Source organism: Nipponia nippon, unplaced genomic scaffold, assembly GCF_047370975.1.
Source record: "Nipponia nippon isolate SJK-2023a ecotype South Korea unplaced genomic scaffold, ASM4737097v1 scaffold_11, whole genome shotgun sequence".
NCBI lineage: Eukaryota > Metazoa > Chordata > Aves > Pelecaniformes > Threskiornithidae > Nipponia > Nipponia nippon.
The window spans coordinates 7,656,784-7,676,602 of record NW_028262302.1 but is presented as its reverse complement, the minus strand read 5'-3'; the positions used below and the strand labels follow the sequence as shown (position 1 = coordinate 7,676,602).

Below are 19,819 nucleotides of genomic sequence, written 5' to 3'. Positions count from 1 at the left end.
AACAAAACCCAGTACACATATAAAAGAATGGTGAAAGGTAGCAAAAAGGCAAATTATCATTTCCTTAACAAAGGCTGTCAAGAGAACAAATGATATGGAAGAACGTGACTACACATTAACTCCAGTTCAATAGCAAATTAGAGTTGGGTATTTATGATCTCCTTTGGTATCATTTACTTGTGGGGGAGTGTTAGGGAAATAAACTCAATATAATTGTTCCTTAATTGTCAATTCCTCTCCAGAAGAGAAGTCGTATTCAGCAATTCATGCCAAACTAAATCAAAGTCCTCCCTGCTCATCATACATTTACCTCATCTCCGTGACCAGTTCCATACACCTAATAAAAACACAAACAGTGCATATATACTCAGTTCTGGTTAAAATGCAAGTGGTACCCAGGTGCTTTTCTGTGCCTTGACTACTCCAGCCATTACTCCAGAACACCTACACTTCATCTTCTTCAGCTTTCCAGGAACTTATTAAAAAAAAAAAAAAAAAAATTAAATCTCCTGAACTTTTTAAAAAGGATAGATACAGAAGAAGCCTATTTACTACAGTGGAAGCAACTAATGAAAGACTTGTTTCAAATGATGAATGCAAGGTCACAGACTGCTATACGTTGTGAAGAGGTTTTATGAAATCAAATATATCATATCCTTTGGCTACATACGTGGCATGAGACAGAGTGGCTGCCAGTTTTTACTAAAAACTACAAGAATGCCAAAAAATATGAACCTTCCAGGTACAATCACTAAGGCATCTGGTACCACCTTCTCCATAAGCTGAAGGCCATGTATGGGTTCAAAATTACACTGCCTGAGCCCTCTGAAGGTAATACCATTTTTCATACAGATTGATGGTTCTCTGATGAAGACACTTGCTATAACTAGAGCTAAAAACTACACATAGCTGGGAAGTGAAACAATATTTTCACTCAATGACACAATAAATTAAGTTTCAGTGCATATGAATTAATTGTGGACTATTTATTATAATCCTCATTCCTACAGTCTCAACTGGCAGTTTTGCTTCAGAAAAGACTTTCAGTTTAGTCTTGCATAGACTGGTCTGCAGCACAAATGCCACCCAAGAAAAGAAGGGAGCAACATGAGCTACATCACACCACACGACTCGCCCTGATCTACATCGACCCTTAAATCACAATAAGCCATACATCAGCTAACTCAATTATTGGCAGCTGTGTTGAGCCACAGTAACATTTAGTATGGTGTGCTTAGAGCTTTAGGTTCTTACATTTTTTACAGTGTGTATATGTGATTAGTATGTTCTGATGTTCACCTCTTGCTAAGAAGATAACTCTTGAGTACAGCTTATATATTATTCTCCACCGACCAACTTTGGAGAGAATAGAAAAGCTATGAAATTAATTATTGCAATACTTTTTCAACCTCAAAACAGAACAAATAATATTGATTACATGATGCACCCCATCACAGAGAATCCAACAATACAAACTTGATAGAAGAAGGCAGGACATCAGAAAGAGGAATCATACCAAGAGAAAGTGTTTAATATTCCATTGTGCTCCCCAGAATTCAGGTATTAGAGGAGGAGTGATCACTAGGCAGAGACTGCTTGTGCCTCAAAAGAAAGTTATTGTGAACAAATCCTCTGAGCTCTCATATCCTCTCAAATTCATAGTAGTACAATTACTCATTTCATCCCCCAATGTCTTATTGGCATGAGCACACCCAACATCCTCCAATGTGTTCAAATCATGCTGATCAATAGATCAGATTCTTCAGCAGTGTATTTGTTGAAAAGGAGTAAACCTCAGCATAATAAAACCTTTTAATCTCTCTATCTCATCGGAAAATAGGACAGAGAAATGGATTTTCCTTGAGCGGTGATTATAATTTATCAATTAATCTTCACCCTTCCCTCCAGTTCAACTGGAAACCCACAGCAGGTTTGCAGCATTTTGCCTTTTTGACAGTTTTGATTAGGAATGGATGACTGCCCTCTGCATGCGAAAGATAGGTGTGAACTGCTGAAGAGCAAGCTGGAGCCCCAGAGCAGCCTTACGTGCCCTGTGCTGTACTGAGCTGCAAAGAAAATGGACCTCTCTGTTTAGCAGTGCTGACCACTTCTGTTTCCTCTGCAGCTTTTTGCAACTCAGTTTCTCTTTGAAAAACACCATTTCACTAACAGAGAGGATGGGAAGCAGTGCTGGGGGGAGAAATGATAGCTCAAAAGACCTCCATTGTTGAATGGTACGGGACAAGCCCAGGTCCTGCTTCCACCAACAGCAGTGCCAAAATTCCCAGCAGTGGCATCACTCCAGTGCAAAAGAGTCGGCAGTACCAGCTCACTGGCCTCTGGCTCTGTCTTCGACTGAACTGTCGGTCCCTTTGCACCCCAGCATCACCAGCTGCAGAGAGCCTGACACTGTGCAGCCCATACTTAGTGCGAACAGGGAGAAAATAACATCTGTTAAGAAGGCCTCAAAGCATTCATCTTAATAAATTTTTCTTCCATAATTCAATAAAAACCAAAAGATTGTTAAGACACTTTTAAAAGTAAACACATTAAGTTCCAATATGAACCACATTCATAAAAATACAATTTTTCCGTTGACAAACAAACATTTTACAAGCAATTAAGTCTTAGAAAGAATGCAATCTCTACCTTTACTTCTACCTACAGAGAGGAAGGTGTGCATCCAGTTAAGAGGAGGAGCAAGAGGGGTGTCCGTCATGGAGGAGGCAAAAGAGAAGAGAAGGAGGAAGCATAAAAAACAGAAAATTATGTCACTGGCCATACTTACAAAAAACAAGAAAATGAGCGTATTTATATAGCAGCCAAACCCAACAAAACACAATGTCAAGGGAAAAATAAGCAACACACCACAACTAAAGCACAAAGCAAGGCTTAAACAACTGACAGTACAACCCTGCCTGGTTAAGCCCTTTGGCTTTAAGTTGATTTTCTACTGAGAAATGCAAACCCTCATGCAATAGCACGCCAGTGATATGCCTCATTCCACATCAAATTCAAAACGGCAAGGGAAACAACAGAGTAGGACAGAAAAAAAATAAATCTCATGGTAATATATTTGCTAAACACATTTCACCTACGAGAGCTAATGTATTTGTATATAATGTTGACATTGCATATTTACTCACACATATACATTTACATATTTTATATCCATCATATTTTTATGGATAGTAAATATTTATCAAAAGGGAATATCTGTGAGTTGGTTGGCAAGTAAAGAGAAGCCACTGTTCCCTGATGCGTCACAGATAAATAAGGGTGGTAAAGTTGCCAGAAGCCAATAGTTTTCACATTTTTTGCCAGGGAAGGGAGTATAGAAAGAGCTGATGACAATCATACAGGTCTGAACAGGTCATGAACCAGCTGGGTTGCCACTTGCAATTTAAATGGCCAAGTGCATCTGTTTATATAATCCAGTGCTAAATCACAGACTGCTACAAAGACATGTTCAGTGTTATTGAGATTGAAAGTGGCCATGAAAGTTCACTGTCCTGATCACTCCCAACATGCCATCATCCTTCCTCTGCCAATGGCTTGCCCATACTCAGCTGCATCCTGAGCAACCAGGACATGCTGAACGGACCGGTCTGCTGGATGCTCCCTCAGCATGCACAACCTCCAAGCCATGAGCCCAGCTGAACAGTAAGTGGGGACAGAGAAGGAGCTCAATGCTTCCCAGGGCTTAGCCAGATGCTCCACATGCCGAATGCCATGGTCTTGACATGCAGTCATAAAAAGCCCTGTTTTCCTACCTTTCCCACTACATAGGGATGCTAAGCAGTACAGAAACTGAAGTTTGAGTGAGCCCCAACTTCACTTCTGAATGTTTCGTAAGTTTTCATGACCTCAGAGCAGACATCTGCCCTGCACTACAGAATAAAAATTGATTATGTCCCAAGCCTCTCTACATTTCACTGAGATACATAGAAACTACGTCTCTTTTATTCAAGTACCTAATTACTCTTGAGCCTTCACAGGCACTACATTCTATCTTATTAACTCTTTGGACTGTCTAACCTCAGATACGTGTCCACTTAATGGCAAAAACATTATTGTATACATCTAGTCTAGTAAAGCCTCATCAGGCTTTAGTGTCAAAAGTCACATTTTCTCCCCATAGACAAACACTTGGTCTGGTCTTCCTAGTGCACCATGTGCACACACCTTGCATTAAGTCTTCAACCATTTCACTCCTACATTCACAAGACTAGAATGCTTCACCAGCGTTGCTAACTCCTCCCTGCGTATCCATGTCAGCAAGATGCTGACACTGTCCAAGGAAAACAGAATCACCCCTCTCCTCACCTCGCCTCTTCTCACCAGCTTCTTGCTCCACACCCCCGTAGTGCAACATGGGACTAATGATCCCATCATGTCACAGCCAATAGATCTGTAACACAATCTAGGCTGAAGTATTGAAATGTGAACTCTGATACAGGCCTAGATCCCATCTGTAGCCCAGCCTGGGGTTAGCCTTGTTCTTCTTCTAAACCATTTTGCTCTGTGCATATTTAAATATTTTAAATTGCAGACACAGGACTTAACAGGCCGCTATATGCAATTTTCCTCAGGGTTCATAATTAGTTAGGATCATGCCATGAGGGCTATTAACATATTTTTTGTAATAATTGCACTCTTAAAAATAAAGACCAACATTGATATCTACATTTACCGGGCAGAAGTGGGAGTCATTACGGCTGCCACAAGAAAGAAATGGCAAGATAAAATAGTTGGTGGGCTGCATGGAAGAGGGAAGCATACCTCTTTACTGTCCATGGAATCATTTTATGCTCCCTCCTGGGCACCTGAGTCCCAAGCTGACAAGCAGTCATGGCTCACAGGACACAGAGGCAAAAATGCAAATGGCTTGACTGGCACCCAGTAGGCTTAGTTGCTTTTGTCATGCAAAGCCCAGCTCACAAAAGCAGCAGGGACAAAGCTCTTTCATGATCAGTGACTGAAACAAAGAGAAAGTCGGAAGGACTTACCTTGTTCACCCATCATCAGGTGTGAGAGGCCTTTGAAAGAGAGAAAGAGAGAGAGGAAGTAAGAAAAAAAGAACAAAACAGAAAAAGAAGCAGCAATATCCATGCACACTGGTGGCAGTCCAATACCTCTCAGGATTGGAGCTCACATACTTGAACTAGACCAAGTATGGGTGTAGCACGCAGGGCACACACATATGCAGGTGCTGCTTTCCATACTGAGCAGGAAAGCATCTGTCACAGGTAGAAAACACCTGCTGGTAGTTGCAGAACTGTGTTTGAGGTTCATCATATCCCTTGGGGAATGACTCCAGAGGCACTGCACACCGGTATGGCTGAATGGGCTAGGAAAGCCAAGGTCTGCAATGGGGCTCTGCAGGGAGCATTCGCTTCTCTGCAGAGCTACAGAAATAACTTCTCCTCAGCTAAAGATTTAAAAGTCAAGGCTGCAGTGGTCAGTGAAAGGGAGGCCATGATCCCAGCACGTCTCCTTCACACAAAACATCTGGGCTACATACACACACACACAAAGCTATCCTCATTCTTGAACATGGTGGCTTCAGCATGTATTTTTAGGAGTCGATCAACACTGCTCACACTTGCTAATTAGACACCAGTACACCAGACCTGGCAAGGACTAAAAAAATTACCTGTAACCTATTTTTAATACTATTCCATTTACTTTCTGGGAAGAACTGGAGATTCAACTTCCAAGGGCAGTGGGTTACTTTATAGCTCTATAGCTAAAGCTACTCTTTGATTTCGTAATTCGAGGTAAAGCCAGAAAGCAGCACAGCTCCCCTCAGCAGTGACAGTCACTGCCAGCTCTGTAGATGGGGCTGTGGTGGTCACTTGGGCTGCTCCAGTCTCTGTCCAATAACTCTTTCTGGCATAAAACTTGTTTGTTTCTATTAAAATCCATTTCTAGCCTGAATTGTCAAATATGTTTACCGTACAACTGTATTCATACAAATATCGTTTAGATACTATTGTGTATATATTCATGCCCAATCCATTAAGCATCAACTGACCCATTACTTAATTTTGTAACACATGAAATCACAGGACTAACGTATACAAAAATCGAGTGCTCCCCACTCAAGCCATGAGTGACCCCTTTCGTACTTGGTTCCCTGACCTTCTTCCCTTAGTTTGAGTCCTTCTCCACATCTCCTACCTCTCACAGCACATAGTATGGCAGGGATTTTGATACATACATACACACACACACCCCCTATCTTAAGTCAGTGTATTAACCAAACAGGGCTGTGACTTTTTTAATTTCACGGAGACTGAGAGGTCAAATGAATTTATTAGAATGAGAATTTTCAACAAGCAGCATGCTGAGTTTGAATTTGTTTATTTCTCTCTCTCTTATATTTTTCCTTTGCGTCTGCTGGAGAAATCTAAAATCCAGATCATCCCAAGAATATGCACCCACAGAGAACTCCAAGCCAGATAAGGGGATTAATAATTGTACAGTCTAAGGAATGCAAATATCTTAATGTTCTTGAAGATTACTGTGGATTTAGAAAAATAATCAGAAACACAACATAGGTTTAGATTTTTTTTTAGGTTTTTTAGCTATAAATAAACATAGCAGAGTTGATACTGTAGGACATATATCTGGTCTAAATTACAAGATATAATTTCACTGAATCATTTTGCTCTGCTAGCAGACCAGGTTGAATTTGTGTCTCTATTTATGGCCACAGACCCTATCATTCTTGGGCAAATCTTAGGTATGTCCAAATGGGTACTTGAAAGTCACTGTAAAAGGCACTGTAAAACACGAGAAGACAAAAGTATGATTCTTGGGACCTACAAAGAACAGAGACCCTGCAGCAATGGTGAAAAAGGAGAAAAGGCAAGAAGGCGGCAGTATGACATGCAGCTGAAGCCGGCCAAACAGGGAGGGGACAACAGACCCAGAGCAGAGACAGGGGTCCCAAGCCCTCAGCCTTTGTACACCATGGGGAAGGAAAGCCATGGCTAAGAGGCACAGTACCAACAGATGCAACTGCTGGGGATGGCAGGGGCTTTGTCCACTTGGGGAGACGGGACACTGACAAAGAGAAACCTCCAGAGAGGGTTTAAAGCAAGAGCCTGCACTAAATACGCTGAATCACACAAGAAGTCCCCTTCTCTCTCCACCAGCCACAGAGGAGCTATAAAAATCTCAAAACGTCAGGAATGTCAACACCCCTTTTGTCCTTATCCCCAGAGGGCCAATGCTGTGTGCCCTATCTGTCAGGCACATCAGCGACGTGCAGCCCAGAGCCCTTCGCCTGCAGTCCAGGAGTGAGCGCACCCCCCAAACATACCCACCCTTCAGGCCCCTAGTTTGGCCTTGGTTCAAATGCCTGCGAAAGAAAGTCTCCCTTAGAAATGTTCTGACTCCTTCTGCTTCTCGACAAATTTGAAATACAACAGCAGCTTCAGTATTGTATGTACCTCGATCTTCTAGTCCCAACTGGAAAATGGAAGTAGGGAGATTAATGAAAAATAACGCCCCTCCCCCAAATGCTACTTTTTCCTTTTTAAAACAGGAAGAAAAAGGAGGGTGGACTTGGAGATATAGCAAAAAACCAGTATTGTCTCTTAAGTTGTCCATCGACACAGATCCTTATTTTAACAGAGAACACCAACAGAATTCTAGATTCATTATTAGATAGAGTAATAATATAAATAATGAAATAACATATCAGCTTTTCTCATCTGAAAATCTTCCTCCCTTGCAATTTAAAGTAGGAGTGAAAATGAGTGTATTTATCTCCAACAAAATGTCATTAACAACCAAAACCTTCAACCAGTGAGATCTAAAATCTGTGACATTTGCAGCATGTGTAACAAAGGCCCCAAATTAGTCACAGTAAAATCAACACAAAAAACATGAACTGACATCATCGTCTCACCTTTACATCAGTTTCAAGATATGACAAGACACTAAAACAATTTTCAAATCATAAAAGTCAAAGTCATCTCAAGGTGGCATGGGGTAGCACTTGCTATGGGACTACAATAAACTAACAGGGCATCCAACAAACCAATGCAAGAGGTGTGAGAATTGTTCTGACCTGCAAACTAGACCAGATTTTGCCAGAACAGGGGGGACACCTATCACCATGCTATTTGAGCATCAACCATAAAGGCCAGCAAAGCTTTCAGCAGGCTCAGGACACTAAATGAACTCATTAGGCCCCAAAGCACATTATTCACATATACAACCACTGTTTGTGCCAATAGCCATCCCATTCCAGGGGAATCCCATAAGAAAATCTGTTTCCACCTAAATCCAGGTGAAACGTGCTTTCCTTTTAATCTTATATTTGTTCAACAAGAAACCCTCATTAAAGCCTCAGGGCTGCAAACCCAGCCAGTGTAGAACTGGGAAAAGGTTGACACAAAACTGCATGAGCCACAATGGTCAAGGGCTTGTGTGCTTTTCCTAAACCAATCTAGTCATTCTTATAATAATCTACTGGCTGGGCACAACTGCTGCCCAACAAAAATGGTGGATAGCAATTGCTCTGGAAAAGGTTTAGGAAAACCTCAGAATAAATAGCTTATCCACTTGCAAAGAAATTTTATGTCAAAGTCAAGAATCTGGTGACTTGCTATTCCTGAACTTCAAACATCAGTAACAGTAAGGACAAGCGCATGGCTTCAGAAGAAGGTTCTCAACAGGTTTCTTAGATAACGATAAGCATCTGCTTGTGCTCAGCCTCTGGAGCCCCAGTTTCTTCAGACTGTGAAGAGAAAGTGGCCTGCTTCTTCAGAACATTGGTTTGTTATTAAAATAATATGTTCATTGCTGAGGGCAGACAGACATATAAACTCTGCTCTCTGGCCATGATTTATGCGTGCCACAACTAACTCTTCCTGTTTAGGTCTGGGAGGTTTCTTGACATTTCTTTAACCTACTACCAAATCAGTATTATTTTCTTAAAGGTTAATATTAATCTCCCTTGATCTCAAAGCAACCTTTCAAAGAAGTACATTTTTTTAAAAAATTGTGAACCATCTGCTTTCTCTATCAAAACAGTAAAATTAAGTGGCTCTAATTGTACAAAGTATCAAGGGCCAACACTGGCTTCTTATGAAGCGAGAAGAACATTTTTAAAAGTAGCTTCAGAGTACAATGATATGAAAGAGCAAGGTAGTTAAACAGCAGCCCTCATCGTTCAGGATTTCCTAGGGGCAATTTTCAAGGTGGAGGAGAAAACGAAGGAAATCTTGGAGGCAGGTTGAACCTCACCCCCACTGCCCACACACACACACACCCCAGCACCACATTTGGGTACTTAGCACTTAAAATGGAAAAATAAAGCCATAAAATCTAAGAAGGTGGGGAGAGCACAAAACACAGCTGAGAGTGACAACTGATTGCAGCAACAAAGGAAGATGGACTCCTTCATCTAGTTAATTATAGCTTGTCCCGTGTTACTGGGCCCATGCTCTGGGGGTGTGCATGTGTGCGTGGGTGTGGGTGCACTGCTGAATTGCTCTGTTAAGGCGGGCAGCCTCAGTATTTCCCTTTTAATGATGCTGCCAGATGACTAGCCCAAAAGCTCTTAATGAATGGGAAGAGAGACTGCCAGGCAGCAGCAGCAGCAGCCCAGCTCTCCCCAGGGGCAGGCTTGCCCACAGAGGATCCTTTCCTGGGTATCAGGTTCCATGACCCATTCAAACAATAACAGGGCCAGCTGCGATGTATGTCTGAGGCAGGGCATTGAGCCCTCTGGTCCAGGATACACATGCAAATCCTTTACGGCACAGCTGAAGAAAGAAATCATGCAAGCCAGGGATTTTTCCAAAAATAAAATGACATCAACTATAGAGAAGAGCACTCTGATGAGTGATGGAATCTGTTGTTCGCACCTCCTTTCCTCATTTCCTAAAACTAGTAATTCCTTAAGAAATAGGCTTTTTTTCTCCTCTGAGCCTCCTACCCCAGCTCCGTCAGCAGTTCCCTTTTCTAGTTAGAGAGGAGAGCTGACAAGTCCCTTGTCTCCCACATGGTCCTTCTTAAAATAAACATCTTGAGGTTTTCTAAAACCCAAAGACCAAGGAAGACTCCCTAAGAGTCCCCATGTACCAAAAAGAGGGCATTCCAGCAAGGCCAAAGGATGGGACTCCGAGGAAGAAGCAAAACGCTTGTCTTGAGAGATGTGAAGAATGGATGAAGAGAAAAAATCTTTCTGACACCTAGTTCAGACCTTTTACCTGCTAGACACGTCCGTTTTGCCAAGAGGATGACCTGATTCCTTGGCTGCTGGCATACATGGTGCCTGTATTTTCTAACTAGGCAAAGCAGTAGCTCAGGCTGGGGAGCAGTCATTTTTGTTTGATTCAACCATGATATGCACAACAGCCAAGGAGTCCTTGCAGGCCCCAGCAATGAGGCCAGCCGGGAGCGCAGTTTTGTTATTGTAGCCGGAGGCCCACTTCCAATCCAATTACACACAACAGCTGTGCTAGCTCCTCTTTTCCATCCCCTTTGCTTCCTCTGCTATGTAATTCCAGGATAGGTTTTGTCATTATCGGGGTCAGTGAGTCACGGTGAGTGGCACCTACTCTGAGTGATCAAAGGAATAAGAGCATGAGGAAGAAGCCAAAGAGAAAGTCATTTACCCCAACATCTATGGGCAGAAACAGTGATCAAACCATACTAACTCCTTTCCCCCATGGCAAAAACAGTATTCTGACACAGCACATGGCATATTCCTAGAAGTATTCACATAGGGAGGGCTACAAACATGGTGGTGTTCGAAAGCATGAAAATAAACATGCAAGTGCTCGCAAAGACAGCCACACGCACAAGAGAAGGTGTGCAGGGAGCAAGACCTGAGGGTGAATGTTTTTTATGGCTGACCCATAAGAAGATGTGTTTCACTGCAAATCAGAGCACCTGATCGAGTAGGTGCACAAGTTGGGAAAAGAAGAACTGTTAGGCATGGAATAGAATTCTTCAGCTTGGAAAAGACATCTCTGACAATATATATGATAGAGGTAAAATCCCAAATAATACAGAGCAGGTGAACAGGCAATATTTCTTTTTCCTATTTGTCAGAATACAAGGAGTAGGAGTCACTGAATGAAATTCTCAAGTAACAGGTGTAAAAACAAGTGAAAGAAAGTAGTTTCCACATTTGAATGATTAAAAAATGGGACTTGTTATCACAGGATACTGTGGAGTTAAAAAATGTAAGTGGATTAAGAAAAACAAAGACTGGACATGTCCAGAGAAAATACGTCCATCAATGACTGTACAACACCATGATCTGGATGCAGTATCAGGTCAGAAAGTCCTTAAAAAAGTGACAACCAGAAACCACAAAGGTATATCAGGACAAGATCAATGCTAATGTAGTTTCTTAAACTTCTTCCAAAGCATCTACTTTCATAAAAAGACGCTAGATGAATTCTTGCTCTGACCCCAGTGATCGCTACTGCCATATTGTTGCAAATCGTTGTGCATGGAGCTGAAAAACATTCACATGTCAGTGCAAGAGAATCCGATTTGGGGACAGTGCCTGTGCAAAGGGCATGCAAGAATGAAAACAATGGCGGCACCTACAAAGAAGAACGTTAGCCTGTACAAACTGGTTTCAAACACCTGTGTGAGAGGCACTGAAGATACAGCATGGGTGGATTCTTACTCTGACCTAGTACCTTCTGCAAATAGGAAACTTCAGATGGGCTGAAACACAATTCACGCATTTTCATGCCCAAAAAGCAGAGTTCAGCTTCAAGGAAGCAGAAGCCAGCATACAGGTACTGCTTAAATGACCCTATGACGTGGAGTTAGGGAGACAGACTAAAACAGTAGCCCTGAGATGAAGAAGGGAAAGAAGCATTAAAAGATGGAGTTTGAAGGATTAAAGACCTGGATCAAAAAAGTGCTAGTATGCTTGCACCTTCAAGGATCTCTGTATCCTTATGAAGGATTTGTTCAGGCAAACAAGGACTAATTTTCCTCAGGGCCCCAGCTAACTAGGTCATTTCTACTGGGCTGTGTCCATTCAGTTACATGCGAACTCTAGTCAGCAGTAAAATCATGACAGCAAAATGCCCAGAACTTCATCTCAGCCTCCTCCCCATGAACATCTGCAGATCTCTCCCACAAAGGGGGTAAGTGTGGCACGAATAGGAAAAGAACTATTTAAACTTCGACACCCCCCAAGTATCAGTACCAGTCAGCATAATACCAAGGACACATATTTAGTTCTTTCTCCTGCACATATTCTTCCACTGAAAAAAAATAAGTGAGACAGGAGCATATCACTTGCTCCTTGATCTACTGGTCTTTTCCCAACAATTTGTCTTTCAGAACCTAGACCACTGGCAAAGAGTAGAAGGTGCAAAGAAAGGGACAGATATTGTGCAGAGGTGACAGAGGCATCCATTCTGATCTGTGCTGCACACCACTCCCCAGCCAAGGCACTTAACCTCTCTAATAAGGCTCTGAACCTCCATAATGCTCAGCCCAACATCTCTATGCATGTTGTAAAGGTAAGGTGAGGCTGTAGCTATAGCCCCAAAGGGAAAACTCAAGTACTGAAAGAAGAAATTATTTCTCCTCTGCACGACATAGCGAGTCAGTGACGCAGCTGCGTACAGACAGCAAAAGTCCCAACTCCAGGGCCCTGCTTTAAATACCTGACTTTGCTGCTTACAGTGTGGTGGTGTTTTGTGATCAGGGACATAATATTTGCAGGGCAGCTGGGCTAACATCTGACAAACTCCTTTCACTTGTGAAATAAGCCAGATGGGATCTTCAGTTGGCTCTTGAAAGGAGTGTAGCACACCAGCCCCTGTTGCCAGAGCACCCCTTCTTCACAAGCAGAGACCTCGCAGCCAGGGAAGGCTCATACTACACATTTTTGTTTACTTTGAACAAGACCAACTTCTTTGCACCTTGCAGGAACTGCGCCCAGCAGACCCCTGTGGTCCCCATTGCTGCCAGCCCCAGCCTGTTCATAGCTGCCTTCCCTTATTGGGGAATCAGTTCTCACCAGTCTATTCAACAATAAAAAATACTCAGTTAATCAATGGGCTCTTTACAGCCCTTCTGCTGCCTGTGGGTAAATAGTTAACACTACCTCATAAAATCCCTAATTTGTCTTGCAAACAGTGGATGGTTAAAGTAACCATTTTGACAGGGGCCCTGGATTCTGTCCTCACATTACAGATAGCTGGATGGCCAAATAGAAAGAAAGCCTCTGCACAGCCAGGCAGAGGGGAATTGCACACCCAAACCCTCACAGTGGTCCACATCGCTGCCCAGTCACACAGCAAATGCACACAGCAATGCCAGTGCCCTCCTCAGGTGGAGCTGAGCAGAGGGATTCTACTGCCTAGGAGTAAACAGTTACAGAGCCCAACAATGAGGTGTGGGTAATTGTCAGACTAAAAACATCCAGACGAGTGCGAGAGCACATGGAAAAGAGCATTCACATGTGACTAGAAATCCCTGTGAGAAAGCACACAGCAGTCCTGAGAACAAGAACACGTGTATGAGCAATGGCAAGAATAAAAAATGCACATCCAAGCATATAAATTATGAGAATAAGAGGGCAGTGGGGCAGAAGAGCCCATTCTGAGAGCAGAAGGATGGATCGCTCCAGGGTGCCCACAGTAACAGCAGCATGTTCCTGTCCTGGTTGTGCCACCCCTGCTTGGGCCCCTACTTGTGACACCATCGTCCCTTGCACACTGTGCAGGCCTCGGAGATGGCCTTGATGTTGTTTAAGGCAACACTCGTTCATGGCATAATATCATGAGTCCTGCTGGTAGAGCATAGCAAGGCCATGCCTTCCCAATTCAACCTTCCTCCTCTGCCACAGACACCAACAGCTTCAGGATGTGGTGGAGAGACCTGTGACCCTGAGCCCTTGGTGCATGTCCTGTCAGATCCTGCCAAGATAAGAGGAGACAGGAGTTCCTGGACACCTTAGACTGAAGCAGAGTAGATACGTGTTCAGCCCTGTGGGTCACAGAAAAAATTCAATGTTACGGTTGACAGAGTCTTTCTTTCCAATGCATGCCAGGCAACATTTGCCATTTGGCCACTTCCATCCCCATTGTTGCCAGCTGGGATGCACACAGAATGCAAAGGACCTCAACAGAACAAAAAGAGGGCTGATGAGAGAAACCAAAAGGCTAAATCTGCAAGGAAACTACCCGACCAGCTGGTCCTCACTGCACCTCTCTGAAGTGTTTCACAAAATCTGATTATCCAAGTGCAGAAAAGAAGCAAACTGAACGGAGAACTCATTCCAGGTCCAGGTCAGGTTCCGCAAAAGTTATGCAGAAAGCTGAGAAGGAAAAGAGCCTCAACTTTCCCATTATTCCACTCCAGCCAGGGCAATGCCAGCTGCCTCCCTGGGCTCTCATTTCCATTCCACATAATGACAAACCAGGTGGAGCTGTCTGAGCGTGAGGTAAAAATTAGTTTCTTAAGCTTCAGTGGCAGCAGGACGTGGACTACAGCGTAAGGTGGTCTAGTTCTATTAACCCTTGTAGGTGAAGCTGGGGGACTCAGATCCTTTTGGCAATGAGAGAGCAATCTGAGGAGGAAGGTTTGGAGTTCTCTGTGGTAAAATTCTTCCTTGTGGAAGAACTCCCCAAATAAACAAGCACATAAAACACACGTTCTTTTTTCCTTTTAAATGAATCATTTGTGCCCTGTCGGGAATTAAAGTTTTGATACCTAAATAAGATCACACATTCACATTTGGCCAGAAAGATACTCACTGGTTTTTAAAACCTAAAATAAAACAACAAAAACCCCCTTTGTTAGTGGAAATGAAACTCAACAGGTTATCGGTGGGACTAGCAAATGGAGTAGACTGCAGTAGGAGTAGGCAAATGACTGAACTAGATTTGTATGCCAGACAGCACATGGATGTATCAGAAATAAACTGTATATAATGCAGTGTTCAATGCCAGGTAATTAGCAATACAAGCAACCATTTTTAATGTAATTTTCATTCAGAAAACATCCCTTTAACTGACCAACACAACATAATCTCTGAAGAGGGAAGTTCGTGACCTTTGCTAATATGAAGCCTTTCTTTTAGCAGACTTTGCAATCCAGACCCTGGGATGTCCAGTATGAAGATTTGTTCTGTACGCTTTCAGGAAGCAGGATGAGATTTCTGCCCCTGGTAACTGCCCACCACCACTCCTTGAAGAGCAGCCTTTCAGCTCAGCAGAAGCAACACTTACCTGGAATATGATTGACATCTGTCGAGGTGTTTTCATGGCAAGCAGAAGGGAGAAAAGGAAAAGAGAGAGAGAGAGAAGAGAGAAAAGCCATTAGAGATGCACACAGCAACTCAGCATCCTTGCATGGAAATCAATTTCATGCAAAACCAAAAGTAATTAGGTTTGTTTGAAGGCCACCCATCTGCAGCCAAGCACCCAGCCATGCAAGGGAGGAGGCACTGGATCCCTCTCCACTGTGCATGTATAAGTGAATCCACCATCATATCTGTCCGGAGAGAGAGTTCCTGGAATCAGATAGACCCAAGCCACATCAGTTCCTGTAAGAATATTGGTTAAAATATTCTACTGTTTTTCACACACAAATGCAAAAGAACAAAACAAGAATCAACCTGCCTGCAGTAAGTTTCTATCGCACATAAATTCAAGCAAGTTTTCAGAAAAAAGAAAAGAACCTGCTCCCCTTTTACAAGGGGCCATGTGAATTTATGACCAGGTACAAGACACTCAACATAGTCCCAAAGTCTAGAAGAGAGTCCATTCCTTTTCATTCCTCCTGCCCATCATTCCCAAAACAACATCCTTCATTGCAGACAGCAGCAGGGGTGGGGGAGAAGGAGTGCCAGAGGCTTGCACACCCCACATGTTGTCATTTCATAAGATGCTGAATTCAGACCAAATGTCATTCAGTATTTTTTTTCTTTGTGACTTAAGTCCACTTTTCAGAATCAATCACATAAATCCCAGAATAAATTAGTCTTTTAAAAAAGAGAGGAGCAAGACTATGTAAGTGATAGCATCAATCACAGAAAAGGCATATCTTTGAATGTAGTGTCTGTTTTGGGCAGACCCCACCAATACCAGAGAATGTACTTTAAAAAAATGCCTCTCATAACTTTTTTAGCATCCCAAGATTAGTCTTGTTCTGAATAGCTACACTTACCATAACACCATGAGGGATGAACCCCTGAAATCTCATGGGATTAGACTAAATCAATATTTTCCTTCCAAGGCAGCCCTCCAAATGAAAAAATTAACTTGCCTGAGGAAACAGTGGAGCCAGGTCCATAGGTAGCCTTCTTCCCTGGAGGGTTGTACCTTGCCCAGGCATTGTGCTGCTGCAGGTATCACCTCTCCAGTAAGACTTCAAAGCAATACATTAACGCTTTGGACTAATACAGGTCCTGGACCACTTCTGCCACAAGTCTAGGAGCATGACATGCTGGGTGCTTGGGCTACACACCAAGGTCTAAGAATGTATTCTCCTTCCCTGAATATCCCCTCCAATTTTCATCAGTATTGCCCCTTCCTGTCCAAACCAGCTGCGTTGCTGTGAAACCGGCACCACTTGTCTTCCCAAGACACTTGCATTTCGGTGGTGAGTGATTCCTGTGCATGTTGCTTTTTATTTATCACTTTCTGTTGCTTTTTGCTTATCACTTTGTAATGACTCCAGAATCATTTGAGGAAAAGTCCCTGTGATACATCACACATATATCAAACCATCCTGCCCTAAGGAGGTAATAATCCAAACAAAGCAATGCACAAAGAGGGGAGGGACTGTTGCATCAACTCATTTAATTTCTGTAGCTTCTACTAAACATAGATGTCAGATCTGATGAGTGTTATTTGTTGCCTTTCCTCTTTTAACACGTAATAGTATCTAAGAACTAGTGTCTTGGCATGCAAGCCTGGAAGGACACTTAGCACTGAAAGTTTGCCTGAAAGTAATTACTTTTAGGTAGGAAAAGAAAACAAGTGTCAGGCAGCAATACATGCACTGAGGATGGAAGGCAAAAGGAGATGAGAGCAGGGGCAGAAGGAAGGAGCAGACCTTTAAACACCACTGCAGAATGAGAGCACGATGCCAAAGAATTTACAAGTCCACAGCTAGGACATGAGTTGAGGTGTTGCTTGGGAAAATCAGTGGCAGTCAGAGAAGATGGTCACACATTTCAGAAGAGTAAGAAGGGAGCAGCATAAGGTACTGCAAATGTTTCTGATAATCCAGCAGCTGCCCCAAAGCCTATTCTAAGCAGGTACAAAGCTCTAGACCCATGTTGTCCTCTCAGCCTCCCTGCACGCCTGACAAAGGAGTGGGCACAGCTGCAGCCAGGGCTACCCTGGGAAGCCCGGGAAGAGCAGGCAGCCTCACCAGTGTGTCTGTGCTCCAGGAGGAAATTTGTGGGATGTTCAGGGAATAAAAAGGATCAGTAGATAGAAAGGGCAAAGGAAAGAGCTAACCAAGGATGAGCAAGGGATAAACACATTAAGCAAATAAGAGGCAGTGGGCTGTAACTGATACACTGCTTGAAATAATACTTATTTAACTGTGCGTGAATTAAACAGGTCATGAAGCTGTTAAAAAGGGGAACAATGAAGTGTTAAGAGCTACAGAAGCATTTCTAAAACGTAGTTTCTCAATGGCAAGTAACAGGGGGCAGACAGGGAGAGGATTTCCTTTTACCCGTATTTTTTGGGATGTCCCTAAGAGCAGGCATCCCCAATCCTGACTGGTTTTACTCTTAGCTTTCTTTTTGCTGTATCTTTTTTGGAAAGTCTCCACCCAACATAATTTCTGTATACACTAGTTGCATCAGAAAAGTCACTGTTTGTATCTCTGCAACACTTTTGCAGTATTTACCCAGGTGGCAGCCCAGGTCATTAGTGTTACTTCCCATACTAAATACAAAGGGAGTTTCTCATATTGCAGACACCCCCCCATGTGGTATCTGCTGGCAAATGCTGATTTTCAAATGGTGAAAGTACTTGTTTTTTTATTTTAAAACACACATGAGAAAGCACTGCTTTCTTTGTGAAGACAAAAATGGTGTACAGCCAGTCAGTCCTCACAAAAGACCCTACAATAAATACCACCGTGGCATAGAGTTGAAATCGCCATGCAAGTCCTCACAGGAAACCCCGTAACACCTCTGCAGTGTGGTGTGCCAGTCCACTGTGGTGCACAATTAAAACTGTGGTTGCATATATCAACAAAAGGGACCCTTAATAAGAAACCTCTGATGCAGTACCTTAAGGCTGGTGGCTCCACAATTAGAAGAAATCTAATGCCTCAAGAAAGGTAGAAGACAGAGATGGCAAATAGGCAGAGTGACCAGATATGGGAGCTGAGTTGACTCTCCTTCAGACCCTGCCATCTGAGACATTCTCTCAAATTCTCTTCATGTTTTCCTGGTTTGTTTTCAAAAGGACTGTTTAAAACATGTCCCCACTCTCTTCCTTGTCCATCAGCACTACCTTCCTCCCCCCACAGGGACCTCCTACCTGCCACAGGGACTGAGGAGGTACAGCATTCCCCGATTAAACAGGGAGCAGGCAGAACCTATGGCTAACAAAAAGCCAGTGACCATGGGACTTACTGCTGTGCAGATGGAGGTTTCTCCACTTTCTCCAGCTCAGAGCACTTCAAACACAGAAAGGTCTGCCTCTTAACAAAACACAAGGCAGAGTTTGCTTTATCCTATACACAAGAGTCCATTTATTGCTCCTTTGTAAAGGGCTGAGCAGCAAGCCAGTGCTGTTTGCTTTTGTTCTTTGATGCTAATAGCTGGGTTGAAAGAGGGATCAGCAGGGCTGCTGCCTTTGTCTGGTGCAGCCCCAGCCATCTGGGTGGGGTGGAAGGGGAAGGAGGAGGATGAAGAGAAGCATGAGGAACAAAGCAAACATTATTATAGCTCAGATCATTCCCGTGCCTGTAGAGGAAACATCTGAGGTATTTTTAACTCTTAACATTTTTAACAAGAACTTTAGCAATAAGGGAAGGTGTTACAAGAGTGCACTTCTTTCTCCAATTGGAAGACAAGGACAGCACAGACTTTCTATGCACACCAGCCCTACCAGTACACATCCCCTTGACCTGAAGAGACCTGCTTTTATTCCCATCTCCTTGGCCCCTTCAGTCTTGTCCCCCGCTTTGATGGGCTGTGGACACCTGTCTTCTGCCAGCTAAACTGAGAGCCACTGACTGAATTCACACATCGCAAACCAGCTAGCTGGTACTGTGAGTCCCTCAAGCTCTCCGGCATCCCCCTCCAGGGCTCTCTGGTTACCCTCTCTCTGAACGCCAGTGTGTGGAGAGGACTGGGGAGCAGGCAGAAACTGGGGAGAAGAGGAGGAGGGCAAAAGTTATAACACTTAGAGCCATATTTTTGTCACAGCAGACCCACTCCCAAATAAGCAGAGATCCTGCCTTTAGACAGGAAAATTACCTTATTCTGAAGCTCATTTAGTTACCAACATCTAAAAAAGCTTTTCTAAAGCAGATTTGGCTCTCATCATGCTGCAAATACAGAAAATGGATATAGGTACAATTTCACTGGCAGAAGCATGACTGGTTGGGAACTCTCAGTTACTTACTTTGACTTACTGATATATATGAAAACAGTTCAGAGACCACAGATTGATGCATTTATGGCAGCCTGTGAAATGATGAAAAGATATGTGATGAGCCAGCCTGGGCTCTGGTGGTGTGGTAGTAAGAGATGCTGGTGACTCAGAACCAGGTGATTTCCTCTTAACTGAGCTCTGATGCAACATTTTAGCAATATGATGAAGAGCTGCAT

The 19,819-nt window shown here is 43.2% G+C and overlaps 1 protein-coding gene across 10 annotated transcripts in view; it reads right to left on the bottom strand.

Annotated features, from left to right (window-relative positions):
- NRXN3 (neurexin 3) overlaps positions 1-19,819 on the bottom strand; it is a 1,031,986-nt gene that overhangs the window by 930,071 nt on the left and 82,096 nt on the right. For 9 of the 10 annotated variants that reach the window (XM_087747422.1, XM_087747424.1, XM_087747429.1 and 6 more), the window contains exons 3-4: positions 15,240-15,257; positions 5,010-5,039 (exon numbers count right to left, since the gene is read on the bottom strand). In XM_087747422.1, coding sequence (XP_087603548.1) covers positions 5,010-5,039; positions 15,240-15,257 — 48 coding nt within the window. Of the gene's footprint in view, positions 1-2,649; positions 2,658-5,009; positions 5,040-15,239; positions 15,258-19,819 lie in introns of those variants that run through there. The other variant, XM_087747431.1, reaches the window with a different exon arrangement.